This window comes from Rhea americana, unplaced genomic scaffold (genome assembly GCF_003343005.1).
Source record: "Rhea americana isolate MKP2758 unplaced genomic scaffold, rheAme1 scaffold_314, whole genome shotgun sequence".
NCBI lineage: Eukaryota > Metazoa > Chordata > Aves > Rheiformes > Rheidae > Rhea > Rhea americana.
In genome coordinates, this window is record NW_028186440.1 from 654,504 (window position 1) to 668,373 (window position 13,870).

General features: G+C 40.0%; 1 protein-coding gene across 1 annotated transcript in view; it reads left to right on the forward strand.

Annotated features, from left to right (window-relative positions):
- Positions 1–6,107, forward strand: part of CUNH11orf97 (chromosome unknown C11orf97 homolog) — a 6,526-nt gene extending 419 nt beyond the window's left edge. The window contains exons 2-4 of the mRNA XM_085310230.1: positions 420–533; positions 3,273–3,398; positions 4,500–6,107. Of these exons, the coding sequence (XP_085166356.1) occupies positions 420–533; positions 3,273–3,398; positions 4,500–4,561 (302 nt within the window). The 3' untranslated portion in view covers positions 4,562–6,107. The remainder of the gene's footprint in view (positions 1–419; positions 534–3,272; positions 3,399–4,499) is intronic.
- The last annotated feature ends 7,763 nt before the right edge of the window (positions 6,108–13,870 follow it).

Sequence of the window (13,870 nt, forward strand, 5' to 3'; positions counted from 1 at the left end):
CGCCTCACGGGCGCCCCCATCCAGCCCTCCCTCGCCCGCGGGCGGTGGCCGCTGCCTTGCTCGGGGGCTCCCGCCCCGCCGCCGCTCTCCACAGAGCGCGGCTGGGGGCCGCGGGGCAGGAAGGGGCCTCATCCGGCGCCGAGCCGTAGCTCGCCCCCGGCTCCCGCCTGCCCTCGCCCCGCCGCGGGTCACCGTGCAGCAACGCTCCCTCTCTGGACACCTGCTGCGGCCGGCTGCACCGCCTCCGCGGCTTCGGGCAGCTGGGGCCTGCCTGGACGCCATCACGTAGCTGTACATGATGCGCGTTGAAGTGCGTTAAACGTGCCTGCAAGTACAGCAGCATGAAATGAAATTACACTCGGCAAAGCGTGTTAGCATTTGTTAGGTTTTAAAATAACTGCTTCTTTTGTAATGTGTTTTACAAACAGGGAAGAAATTTGTATATGTTGAGCCATCTAGGAGAGTTAAAGAAATACTTGAAGAAGAGCTTTATTTTCGGAAAGAAGAATGTCACATTAAACATCCAGCTGCAGGTAACTRTCACTGTCACCAAGTGGAAAGTGATTGTTAGGGCAAATGAATTGAGAAGAATTGCATATAGTCTTTATTAGGTGTTTTTAGCCTGAACTTAGAAGAGCATAGAGAACACAGGTAATTCCATGACAGTTTAATAAAACAGAAACAAGTATCAAACAGTAGGGAGGTTATGTTACCGCTTTCTTTGAAAGAACAGCTTTAGTTATGAGACTACTACATCCAATCCTGCTGTTCAAAACTGAAGTTGCTATTGTAAAGAAAATATTCAGATAAGAATGATAAGGCAGGAAAAAYWGWRAAAAAATATTAGGAAATCAGCCTTGCTTAGGCAACTTAAAGGTTTTGGAGAGACTTGATTACAGTAGGCAAATAAGGAAAGTTGCGTGAGAGGGTGGAGAATCTTTGATCTCGAGACAAAAGTACTACAAGCTCCAAGAGCTGGAGGTAAAATCAAAGTAGAAATAATTAGCAATTTTTAGCAAAAAGGGTACTTAATACTGGAACAATTTAACAACAGTCAATTAGGATCTCAACTTCTAACACAACTTTTAAATATTTTCCATTTAAACTTTTAGGTCTGGTCCTCCAAGCTCATTTACTAGTCTTGAGGCARGAATCAGTATGTAGCCCTGTGACCCATGTAGAATGTTAACTTTCATCATGAAGGGGGCCTCTTGAAGCCATAACATCTATTAATCTGATTTATAAAATTTATTTTTTTGGAAATTTGTGGTGTTTAAGGATAACTTAAACACCTTGTGATGCTTAAGGATAAGGATAACCTATCTGGTTGACTGTCAGATCTCATTGCCTTTACTAGCCACACCAGGTACCTTGGTGTGCAGTCCAATGAGTAAAGCTGGTTATTGCACAGCTTCCCTTATTAGCTTATTATAGTGGTGGATGTGTTAAAAATTCATGTCTGGATTCTAGTTTTGATATGCATGATTCAACTTTTTGCTTTTCTTAGTTATATAGTGCCTTTTTTAGTATCRAGGACATTCTTTCAGAGGAATTAATTTGTATGCTATAATAAAGATCACTAATACTCAGTGGTTGATAGGSTAAACAGTTTAAATTCGTAACATGTTTGTGTAAAAATTTTGTTTAGCACTTAATTTGGTCTCATGTGCTCTTACAAATTGTTTTGCCTCCTCTTTTAAAGTGTAAATAACAAATCTGATGATTTTATTTCAGTATTTCTACCACATGTGGCCTGTACAGAGAGAGAATCATGTACTTATGTTAACTTTTCTACTGGCATCCGGAAATTACATTAGCACTACAGCCTTGAACTATTTGTTGATTGATACTGTTGCTCCACAATATCCCATTCTGTAGCCCCAGGTTCTCTTCCTGAGAGTAAAGCTGTTTATTGCTTATATTAACATGCATTTTGTTAGAGTAGGCCCACTATTAGCTCTCTTAATCATTACATCTTTCATAAATGTAACAGCAACAATTTTATCTTTATTTCTGAATTTGGAAGATCTGGGAAAAAATGTTGGAAAAAACTCATCCTGATTTGCTCTCATGTAGGATTGAGATTCAAGTGTGATTTTACTAAGAATGATTTTAAACAGTTGGATTCATAGATGAAAATGTACAAAAGTTAGGTGATGTAATCAGTATCCTATCAGGTGTAATGACTATTAGACTTGTAACTCCACAGCTGTGATTCTTCTCCTCTAGGCAGTACAGTGCACACTTTGAAATGGACTAGTTAGGTAGGCTCTGTATATAGTAAATGGAGAGAAAAAGGCACTTTGAAAACACAGTTGGTCTGAGTTGACCTAGACTGATCTTTGCATGAATTATGCTATAAAAGTGCCCATTCTTTTTCTATTGACTGTAAAGGAGAYCTGGACAACTAGCTCAATTGCTGATGTTAACTTTGGTCTGATGCTGCTGCTCCTGTTATCTAATGTTACTAAGAGCTTAACACATCCATGGTTCACTATGTTCATCTGCCAGTGGATCAGAATTGTCTGGATGGTTTCAATTTAATCATATGAATTGATACTACCACATATGTTCTCAAGATTTCTGGAGATCCCTTAGTGAAATGTATGTGTATGTTTTATCTGAATTAGTTCAGATAAAATAGAACCACTACAAAAAYATTCTTTACAAAGTTTATTCTTTACGGGGTTTACTGCTATGTATAATTAGGCCAATTAGATGGTGATGTGCRTATTATTCAGCAACTATATTGTTCCTTTTTTGTCTCCTGTGCACATATGTAGAGTTAGAGATGCTCCTCAATTGGCCTGTCGTCAGGTTGGGCAGTCACTGATTTACACGATGTAGATGATTAGTAAGAAAGTTACTGTTTTACTAAGATTAGTACAATGTAACCTTGTTACAAAATTAGCTTTTGTTGTTCTGCTACGTTTAAGGGGAATTTGTTAGGACATTTGCTCTTCCTATATGACTGATATATCATAATGGAGTCATTTATGGTATTTCTTACACATCATAGATTGGCTGCACCTGGCTTATATTAGGAGTGTAGTAGTCTTAAACTGTTATATAAATAGTACAGAGATKTACACATTTAGCAGTCTGAATGCTCTCTGAAGATGCCTTTTACTGAATATGGAGGAATATTATGGTGTTCTTAACTATTTCTAATTATTGTATTGACTAAAGGGGTTATCTTTAAACAGTTACATTAATTCTGGACTGAAGCTGGAGTAATCAGTTATAATGGTATTATTTTAACAAATTAACAGTGGCTCTGGAAGGAATTTGGAGTGTGAAAAAGAATTTCTCCATGGGAGGCCTGAAACCAGCATCTCAGAACAGAAACAGTTTACTTTTACAACCTAAATTCTACTCGAGGCATGAAGGAATGAAAAGTAAGAGTCAATAATCAAAAATTTTCACTGTAACACCTCTTTTTAAAATAGCAGAGTGATACTATTTTATAATTCATAGACATCTTTTTACTGGACTGTAAGTCTATTTTCTCCAAGGCCATTGCTCATCTCTTCCTTTAGCAAGTAGCTGACAGACTKCGGATCTTTGCCTTAGAAACCTGTTTAGAACTGCTATGTTCAGTCACCTTTATCTCATATTCTGAAACWTTTCTAAAGCATTAAGAATAATCACTTGTTTCCTACTGATGAACAATGACTTTCATGTACAGATAATGAAGCTTGCATTTCTTAACATCCTGCTTTAATCAGTTCAAATGYTTGCATACCTACTGCTGTAGCAAGCCGTCCTCCAATACCTATCCTGAAGAAAAGAGATGGATCTGGGTATGATTTTGGCATCTTAGTGTTTGCCTGTTATGGTTAGTGGTGCTCTGAAGCATATAGCTTTTAAATTCATTGGGGCRTTGCCTTTGCAGAGTACCCGTTCCTTCCAGGCTAGTAGATACTAGCGTAGTCTTTCTCAATGTACCCAGCTTCTCTCTTTCTTGGAAATGTATTAACTCTGTAGAGGGGAGAGAGAAAGAGATAGATAGAGAGAGAGAGCGAGCATGCTGGACAACTCAAAGGAAATGTGGAGTTCATAAGCTGTATAAGAAGAAAATTGTTCATTTTGTGAACTTGCAGAATATATGAGGCTGCTCTTCACGTTCTTGGGGACTAGTGGTGTTAAAATACGGCTGCATGACTTTATTTTCAGCACTTCTTTTCTCCTATCTTTATCTTGTGAACTCTGGAGATAGTAGCATCTTAAGGACTAGCCCCTTTTGGCCATAAATGATTGACTAATACACAAACAAGACATCCTGGATATATCTAATTTCTATTTTCTTTCTTCCCTTCAAAGTTAGCATTCTGTACTCTATAAWATGTTCTACAATAAGTTTAGATATGCTGTGCTACTTTATCTAGCTACCTTAWAATGAGATATAATTCTGAAACAAAATCTATTAAAAAAATCTCTTCATCATAAAATATGTGCTAATTTGTCTTGTTTTGGTATGCACTTTTTCCTTAGGATAGGCTTCATGAAAAGCAGCATCTTCATTTTTGAAGAACACTGGGCAGGGCAGAAGCACCTGTGATTATCACTCCTACAACTGTCATTTCTTACAAAAGAGTCCCAAATTTCAAAAGTGTAAAATGCTTATACCAGTTAAATAATAAAATAGTAAAGGTATTTATATGGGCACTTATCAGCATTGCAACTAGAAGGGGTAAATGTGCAAGGACTCCACAACCAGATCTATTTGTTAAGTTTTACACTACTAACATATCATAATATTAATTTTRTACCACAGCATTGTCTGGATATGGAAGTTATGAGTGTAATTACAACAATAGCATGAAATAAGTTGTTAATAGTATAAGAACCCAATGTAACCCAATATAGCATTCTGCCATGGCTGCCTTTACTCTAGGGGTGATACTTGCACAAATATTTTGGTTATAGAGTAGACCTAGTCTATGTCAGCTACTAACTGCAGTCACCAAGCCAAATAAATCTTAGTCAAACYGTAAGTAGTATGGTCAAAGAATACCTCAGAGCTTGGAGACAATTCTAAAACTCAACTTCGTTCGTTCTAGTGAAAGCGCACACAGTTTTCAAAGATCCTAATTGCCTCCATTTCCCATTAAGTTCCATGAGAGAAGCACAGCTTTAAAATCAAGCAGTTCGTTCAAGATGGTTTTGGTGCTGAAATTCATGATATCTGTTGGTTTTCCTTTTGGAATCCAGATGTACTGTTGTTTCTAGGGACTGCCACTAAGAGACAAGTGATGTCTCTCCTCAGTAGCTATACTGACTTTTCTGCAGCACAASAGGCAGGTAATGACAGAGGGCATGGCAGAGAAAATAAAGGAGAGGAGAAACTGGAAGCAATCTGGCTTCAGCTCCTATACTCACTAGTCCATTTGCATCCACACTTCACATTTTGTGAGAAGAACTGGGCAAAAAAATGAAGTGATAATATACTAAGAGTGAGAGATGGACTAGGTACAGGCTGTGGAAATATAACAAAAAAGAAGAGAGGTTTCTAAAAAGGAGGTGAACCTACCAGCTTCAGAGCAAGGAGGAAAGGCACCTCCCAAAGGAAAAGGAAGAAGCATGGACAAGRGGAATGAGAGAGGAGACATAAAACAAAAGGTTAAGAATTTCTGAAGGGAGATAGGAGAACCAGAGAGAAAAACTCACTGAAGTGCAGGAAAATGATGGAGAAATAAGAATAAGAGGGGAAAAAAAAAGTATGCCCATGTGGCTGAATTTAGTGAAATTAATGCATTTATTTTTGCTTCTTCCTTTTACTGCCTTTCCATAAAATCCATCCTACAAGGTACATTTTAAGTGACTAGTGGCTGTGGGGGCTTCACTATGTAGGTGTTTCACCTGTCCTCATGGAGGATCTTGTTTTTTACAGATTGCTGAGCTCTTGTGTAAATACCTAAGCCTATTTGATGTCTCAAAACAAACATCCCAAATCACTAGCTGCCTTTTGAAATGTAGATCCATATTTCTAAGATTTTGAAGGAAGTTCTGCTTAGAYAGGGAGTTATTCCCTCTTCCTTTGTTGTTGTTTTACTCATATCCTTATGCTGCCTTTCTTCAGATGTAGTAGCCAAATGCAGTTAGTGATGAAAATGGCACACCCCCAAAGTCACTAAATCAGTCACTTGGGGACAAAAATTTGCTACAGTGAAAGCTGGCATTTTTATAGGCTTCTATGTTATATAAAATGATTCTAACTTCTAGCAGAAGATTGTAATATAATTGTAGAGATGTCCTAACATTTTTTAGACTGAAWCCATTTATTAAACCCAGCAGCTCAAAAGCCAAGAGTTTGTGTTGCACTATTTAACCTGATTTAATAAAAGCTTAACATMGATAAGCTTATGATGTCTGTATTTATATAAAATAGCCTACTGTTAAAGAATGATATAGGMATCATGGAACTGGAAATAACCTGTCACTTAACTCACACTGTTAACCATTATTGCAGTGAGGTGATATGGAATGATATGTATTTCTGCTATTATCACAGCACTTAGGAAACAATCACAGACCCTTCAAGGTAATGTACAAACACAAAACAAAAAAAATCATTTTGAAAGGTTGTGGGTGATTGAAGGAAGTTTCTGAGGATGGCAAGAAAKCAAATGTCACTCCTATCTTCAGAAAYGACAAGAAGGAGGATCTSGGGAATTGCAGGCTGATCACCCTYGCCTTGATTCCTGGGAAGGAGCAAATAATCCTAGAAACTGTTTGTAACCACATGAAGAACAAGACAATTGGGAGTAGCCAGCATCTATTTATGAAGGAGAAATTGTGCTTCACTGACTGGACAGCCTTCTGTAATGAGATGACTGGCTTGGTGGACAAGGAAGAACCAGGAATGTTGTTTATCTTGACTTTAGCAAGRCTTTTGACACTGWCTCCCATAACTTCCATCTAGACRAACTGATGAATTAYAGGCTGTATTCTTCGACAGTGAGGTGGACTGGAAGCTGGCTGAACTGCTGGGGTCATAGGGCTGTGGTCAGCCTAGTCCAGCTGGATAGCTGTCACAAGTGGTGTGCCCCAGTGSCTGATACTGGATCCAGTACATTTTTCCTTATTAATGGATGATGGGACAGAGGGAACCCTCAGCAAGTTTGTAGACAGTACAGAACTAAGGGGAGTGATTCATACAGTGGATGGTTATGCTTCCATTCAGAGGGACCTTGACAGGCTGGAGAAATGGTYGGGGGGGAACCTCCTGAAATTCAACAAGGGAACTCTTGAGTCTCACACCTGGGGAGGAATGACCCCAGGCACCAGGCATGCTGGGAAAGCATTAGGAAGAGCATTGCCTGCAGGTTGAGGGAGATGATCCTTCCCCTCTACTGAGCACTAGTGAGGCCACATCTCGAATGCTGTGTCCAGTGCTGGGCATTCCAGTTCAAGAGAGATATGGACTCACTGGAGCAAGTCCTGTGCAAGGCCACGAAGATTATTAATGACTTGGAGCATCTGTTGTTGAGGAGATTGTTTCAGAGAGCTGAGATTGTTTATCTTTGAGAAGAAAAGGCTTCTTTGGAGGCCTACGGCTGGCAGTGTCCCCAAGCGCTCAATACTGCGTCCAGTATTGTTCAACATATTCATCAGTGAGCTGGATGAAGGGACAGAGCGTGTCCTCAGCAAGTTTGCTGATGTTACAAAACCGAGAGGAGTGACTGGTATATCAGAGGGCTATGCTGTCAATCAGAGGGCCCTTAGCAGGCTGAAGAGATTATGGGTAAAGAGGAACCTCATGAAGTTCAATAAATGGAAGTGCAGAGTYCTTCACYTCAGGAGGAATAACCTCATGCACCAGGAAGGACTCGGGGCAGACTTACTGGAAAGCAGCTCTGCAGAACTGGGGGTCCTYGTGGATGACAAGTTGACCATGAGCCGTCAATGTGCTCTAGTGGCCAAAAAGGCCAATGGTGTCCTGGGTTGCATCAGGAAGAGCTTTACCAGCAGGTTGAAGGAGGTGATCCTGACCTTCTACTCAGCGCTGGTGAGGCCACATCCGGAGTACTCCAGATGTGTCCAGTTCTGGGCTCCCCAATACAAGACATGGAGACATAGAGCTACTGGAGTGAGTCCAGCAGAGGGCTACTAAGACGATTTAAGGGACTGCAGCATCACTTATATGAAAAAAGGCWGAGAGAACTGGGCCTGTTTAGCCTGGAGAAGAGAAGGCTGAAGGGGGATCTTGCCAAAATGTGTCTTTGTTCAGTAATCTGAAAGGAGGGCATAGAGAGGATAGAGCCAGATTCTTTTCAGTGGTGCCCAGTGATAGGATGAGAAGTAATGGGCACAAACTGAAACACATCAAATTCCATCTGAACATGAGGAAGAACTTTACTGTGAGGGTGACTGAGCACTGGAGAGGTTATGGAGTCTCCTTCCTTGGCAATATTCAAAAGCCATCTGGACACAATCCTGTGCAATGTGCTCTAGGTGAGCCTGCTTGAGCAGGAGGGTTGGACTAGATGATCTCCAGGGGTCCTTCCAACCTCAACCATTCWGTCATTYTGTGATTCTGTGAAGGCTATGGGGCAATCTGTAATGAAGGAGAAAAGACAGCATTTATTGGGTTGAGAAGTTAARCTCCCATGATGAGTAAGGCCAAAAGCTGCTCTTCCACATGGGTACCAATGGTACTGCCAGGGTCGGAATTATGAGGAAAKGAGATGACAGCCCCCAGTGAAGTAAGGAGGTGGTAGACCAGGCTAGTAAGCAAAGGGTGCAGAGTGATGTGAAGGGGGAGAGCCCTTGAAAACAACAGAATATGGCAGAAATGAGCCCACCTTAAGTGTATACACAAGAATTGGGGAGTATCTACAAGACAGCATGATGGGGAAAACTCATACTTTTCTGGGAGATCCTGAGTGGGTGCCTCTCTGAAGTGCCTGTACCTAAATACATGCAGTATGGGGAACAAGCAGGGAGAATTAGGCATGTGTGCAGCTGCAGATCTCACTGGGATCACGGAGACATGATAAGATAGCTCACGCAGCTGGAGTGCTGCAGTGAATGGATACAGCCTCTTTAGGAAGGACAGGCTGTGTGAGGGAGCAATGGGAATGCATGGAGCTGTGTCTGTGATGGATGTTGAAGAGAACTGGGGTTGTTCAGCCTGAAGAAGGGAAAGCTCAGGAGGATYTTATCAATGTGTACTAGTGCCTGATGCAGGGGAGTAAAGATGATGGAGCCAGACTCTTCTCAGTGGTATYCAGTGAGAGTACCAGAGGCAATGGRCAYGAACTGAGTTAAGGACATCTTTAAACATAAGAAAAAAGCTKTTTTACCAAGGAGTCATTGAACACYGGAATAAGTTGCCCAGGGAAGTTATGGAGTCTCCATCCTTGGAGATGCTCAAAATTCGACTGGACATGACACTGAGCTACCTGCTCTAGGTGACCATGCTTGAGCAGGGGGTYGGACCAGGCAATATCCAGGCCTTGCTTGGACAGCTGAAGGAGATCATGCCCAGTTTAATCATGTCCTTACTACATGCCACACTAAAGTTGAAGGTGCTTTTGTCATCTAACTGCTAGGTGCTATTGCCTGTGTGAAGGACAATATATGAACTTTCTCAGCTTCCTTCRTATTACCGCCAAGTACCTGCTGTGCCCTAAGTCATTTTTTGGTTTCCTTGTCTCTAAGTAATGTTCTCATGACAAATAAGATGTGAGTGAGCTTTTCCATTCAGACTGGAATAATCATAAGTTGTTATGCAATATAGCTAAGCTACTACTATAAAAAACACTTCTCCTTAAAATCATCATTGCTTGAAAGGGCTGAATTAAGCAGTGGAGATTAAACAAGCATTTTTTTTCCTTCAAAATACTTTCTCCTTTATTTTATTGTTGGTAGAAGCAGAGTGAGAGTGATATCGTTCTAGTAATCACGGAAGTACTTATAGGCAAACTTAATATATAACTTGGAGTAAAAACTGCATCCTTCAGCACTCTCTGAACTGATCTCTGTACTCCAGTGATTCAAAGAGACTCTATGCTGGCAGAAATGGCTGTGTTCCTGAAGCCAGTTGGAGAATTACAGATCTTCATCTTAAAATAATTTTACATATCCATCATCAGATTAAGCCTCAAGATGCAGAGAGTTCTTTCTCCCTGAATTTATAAGCCTACCTTTCATAGTTCAGTGCTCAAAAAAACCCGAGCAAGATTGAAATCCATAATAATAGCTAACAAATATCCACAGAGCCAAATTTTGGCTTGCTTTTGGTAGGAGAGTTTTCTGCTCCAGGTTTGGCTCCTATTTATGAATAGCAAAGATGTTCACTGCAATGGCAGGTGGAAGAGCATTTGTGACAGTATTCTTGATTCACAGTGTGCTCAGCACATCTGTTCATGTCTGTGCCTTGACCTGGAAATGCCAGCTTTGCATAGATTTAATCCAACTCTTCTCACAAGCACAAATGGAACTGTAGCCAGGCAGAATATTTTAACATCAAATTTCCTAAATGTGCAGTCATGTAGGCTTGCCTGTTCAGAGCTATTCATCCAATGAGGCAGGTATCAACTTTCAGCTGAATCTTTTATCTCTGGTCATATTTCAGAATTTTGAACTGCCAAGCAACAAGATCAAAATCCCAAACGTGAAACATTAAGTAAACAAATTATAGACATTTAAACATTATACTAAAATATAGCATGCAATTTATACAGAACAAAACTGATATCACTCTTTTTAACACTGGATTTAGTGCCTTACTTGGCAAAAATTTCCACTGAAACCACAGGAACTGTTTCTGAAGAAGAGATTTCAAAGTCATTCTTAGCGTCATTTTGGTACCAGATAGTGTCCTGCCACTTTTCTAAGAAGGTCACATTGTTTTAGGATAAAAAACTCCACAGGATTGCCCTGGTTGATAGACTGTCTGGCTTGATAGTTGTGGCTGTAAATACAACTACATCGTCCTTTATCTTCTAACCTGTGTTTTCAAGATAGTTCTTAAATAACTTCAAAGAATCTTCTAGGCTTAAATACTTTTCAAGTGTGACAAAACAGAACGATTCAGAGGAGAGAGGAAGCCAGATCGGCAGCTCTATGGAAAAAAAATGCTGTTAGAAACTGCAAATATTTAACATTCAAATTAGCAAAGTATTTTTTATTTTGCAACAGCCTCATTACTAAGGGCTCTCTCTCTCTCTTTTAATTCCTGTCTATCAGCAACAGTAGAGCTTACTGCAGTTTCCATGGAGCAATTAATCACAGTTCCCTGACTTGTGCATACAGTACCAGGAATTCTATGTGGTTCTCAGTCCAAGAAGGAGCTAGATCCTGGGCTTTTTTACCCCCAAAAGCAGACAAAATCTGGAATGTCTGCAAACGTATGATATCATTATTCATCTTTCATTATGTTATACTTCCTATTGACGTCTGTGGAAATCAGAGTGAACAAAGTTGCTTGATGAAACCCTTTTTTTTTTACGAAAAAGAAATTTTGTAAAGGCAAGTGTTGTGTCAGTCTCCATGTTCCTAGCTCTGTTCAGCTGCAGTTTGTGAAAGAAGGAGTGCTAGGAACAAGGCATAGTTCATAGTTACAAATCCACGAGTTTGCTGCACCTCAGAGTAGCTGATTTAAATTGTGCCCTGATAAACTCTATCTAAAGCCATAAATGACTCAAAACGGAGCTGACAGCTGGGTAATTGTGTTAGACTGGTATTTCTTCTCTATACAAGAAGTAAGATGCTAAAAGAAGGAAAGAAAAGCCAGTAGTCTATACGCAGGCCAGAGATTACCTAACTTCTGATGGTGGCACTGACAACAGTTCATTCCATAACTTTGGGGAATATTGAATTAAGGTTTTTTGCTGCTTTTGATTAGCACAGTATTTTGCAGGCAATACTAAACTAGAAGGGAGGGGTTGACATACTGGACAGTAGAGTTTCAATTTGCAGAAGTCTTGAGAAACTTGTTGAGAAGTCAACAGAAACCTTGTGAAGTTCAACAAGAAGAAATACAAGTTCTGCATGTGAGGCAGAAAACACTATGCATTGGTACTGGCTAGGAACAGACTGGCTGATAGCAGCCATGTTGAAAAGGACCTGAGGGTTACAGTGAACACAAAGCTGAATGTGAGCCAACAGTGAGTGCTCCTCAAAAATAAAGAAAACCATATGCTGGCAATATCAGGAGAAGTATGTCCAGCAGATCAAGGAAAGCAATTATCSCCCTATTCTCAGCACTGGTGAGGCTGCCCCTGGAATACTGTGACCAGTTTGTAGCCTCCCAGTTCAAGCAGGATGTTGAGAACATGAAGAGGATCCAGTAGAAGGCTACTAAGATGATCATCACACAACCTATGCCCTCATATATTCTCATCTCCTGAGGCTGAGAGAGCTGGATTTGGGCTAGTCTTGTGAAGAGGAGGTGAAGGGATGATTTAATAGCAGCCATCTTGAAGGCAAATTATGAAGGTGATGGAGCCAGACTGTCCTTGGATATAACAAAGGGTAACAGCCACAAATTACAGGTTGGGAGTTCAGAGTTAGACATAGGAAAAAAAAGTGTTCACTGAGGTGGTGATGCAGCATGGGAACAGCACAGCTGCTCAGAGATGTTATGAAGGCTCTGAATATGCTCAAGATCTCAATGCTAGTCAAGCTAGTACCTAGGTAAGCCAGAGAGCTTGTAACCATTCTGCTCTGAGTGGGAGGGTGGACTAGTGACCTTCAGAGATTGCTACCGCTCAACACTGTGTTAGAAGCAATATGGTACTGACTTTGGCTAACAAAGATATGATGACCATCTATAACTGTAATTTTGTTTCTGTGATAAATATCTGCATGTACAATTGTTTTCACAGAGGCCKATTCAAGAATCAGAGCTCTGTGAAGGACTGTTTGGGTTTAGCACATCCTATTCACATTCTCTGTAACTGAGTGCAGTTGCGCCAACAAGACAGTAATCCTCAAAGATTTTCCAAGTGGTAGTAAATGAGATAGATGTTTATTTGTACATGAATTAGAGAAACATGGTATAGAAGTGTAGAAAATTTTGCACACAAGGTTCCAATTTAGAAGAAAATAATATTGAACTATAAACATTGGTATTGGGTGTTTTTTATGAGTGTTTCCAACATGTGCAATGTAAGTCTGCAAGTATTTCTATGTGCAACTATTAAGYTTATGGAGGTACATCTAGTTATTAACCTACTAATACCAACCTCACACACAACTGTTTTTTATTCKGGGGGGGGGGACAGTCTTGAATCACTTTCTTTACTAGTACAGCAGCAACTCATAGGGCCTTGCCTTATTCAGTATGTAAATACAATTCTGCAGTGTAAATGGTCAGTGTGCCTTCACCGTCACTAAAGACAGCARAGTTATACCAAGCATAAAATTCTCACTTAATTTATGCCTGATGTAACKCCATTCTTTTCAATGGATTTATATTAGAGATGACCTTGGGTCTACAGCTGTTGGATAAGAAAATGCATAGTGTCAGATTTGGAAAATCTCCAGTTCTGTAAAAACATTCTCTGAACTGTGTGAATCAATGATCTCCTAGTTCACTGAAACAAATAATTGGGGAAAAGTTTTGAGCCTATCTGAAATACTTTTCACACCATTATTCTAAGTGAAATGGAGCTGGAAAAGGTAAATTTCTGTTAACTAAAAAAGTTTTCTATTTTTTTTAAATACCTGTGAGATTTAAAAATGAAACATATATGACTCTAAAAGATGTTTTCAAGTGACAAATAAAAAACTCCACTTATTTAAAGTATTTATTTCTCCCTTGCCAATTTGTAAATCTTTGCAAAGGAGCCTAAAATGTTTGATGAATTTGGCAGGAATTCAAAGCTACTGTTGCTGCTATCTCTTCATTTTTTTCTTT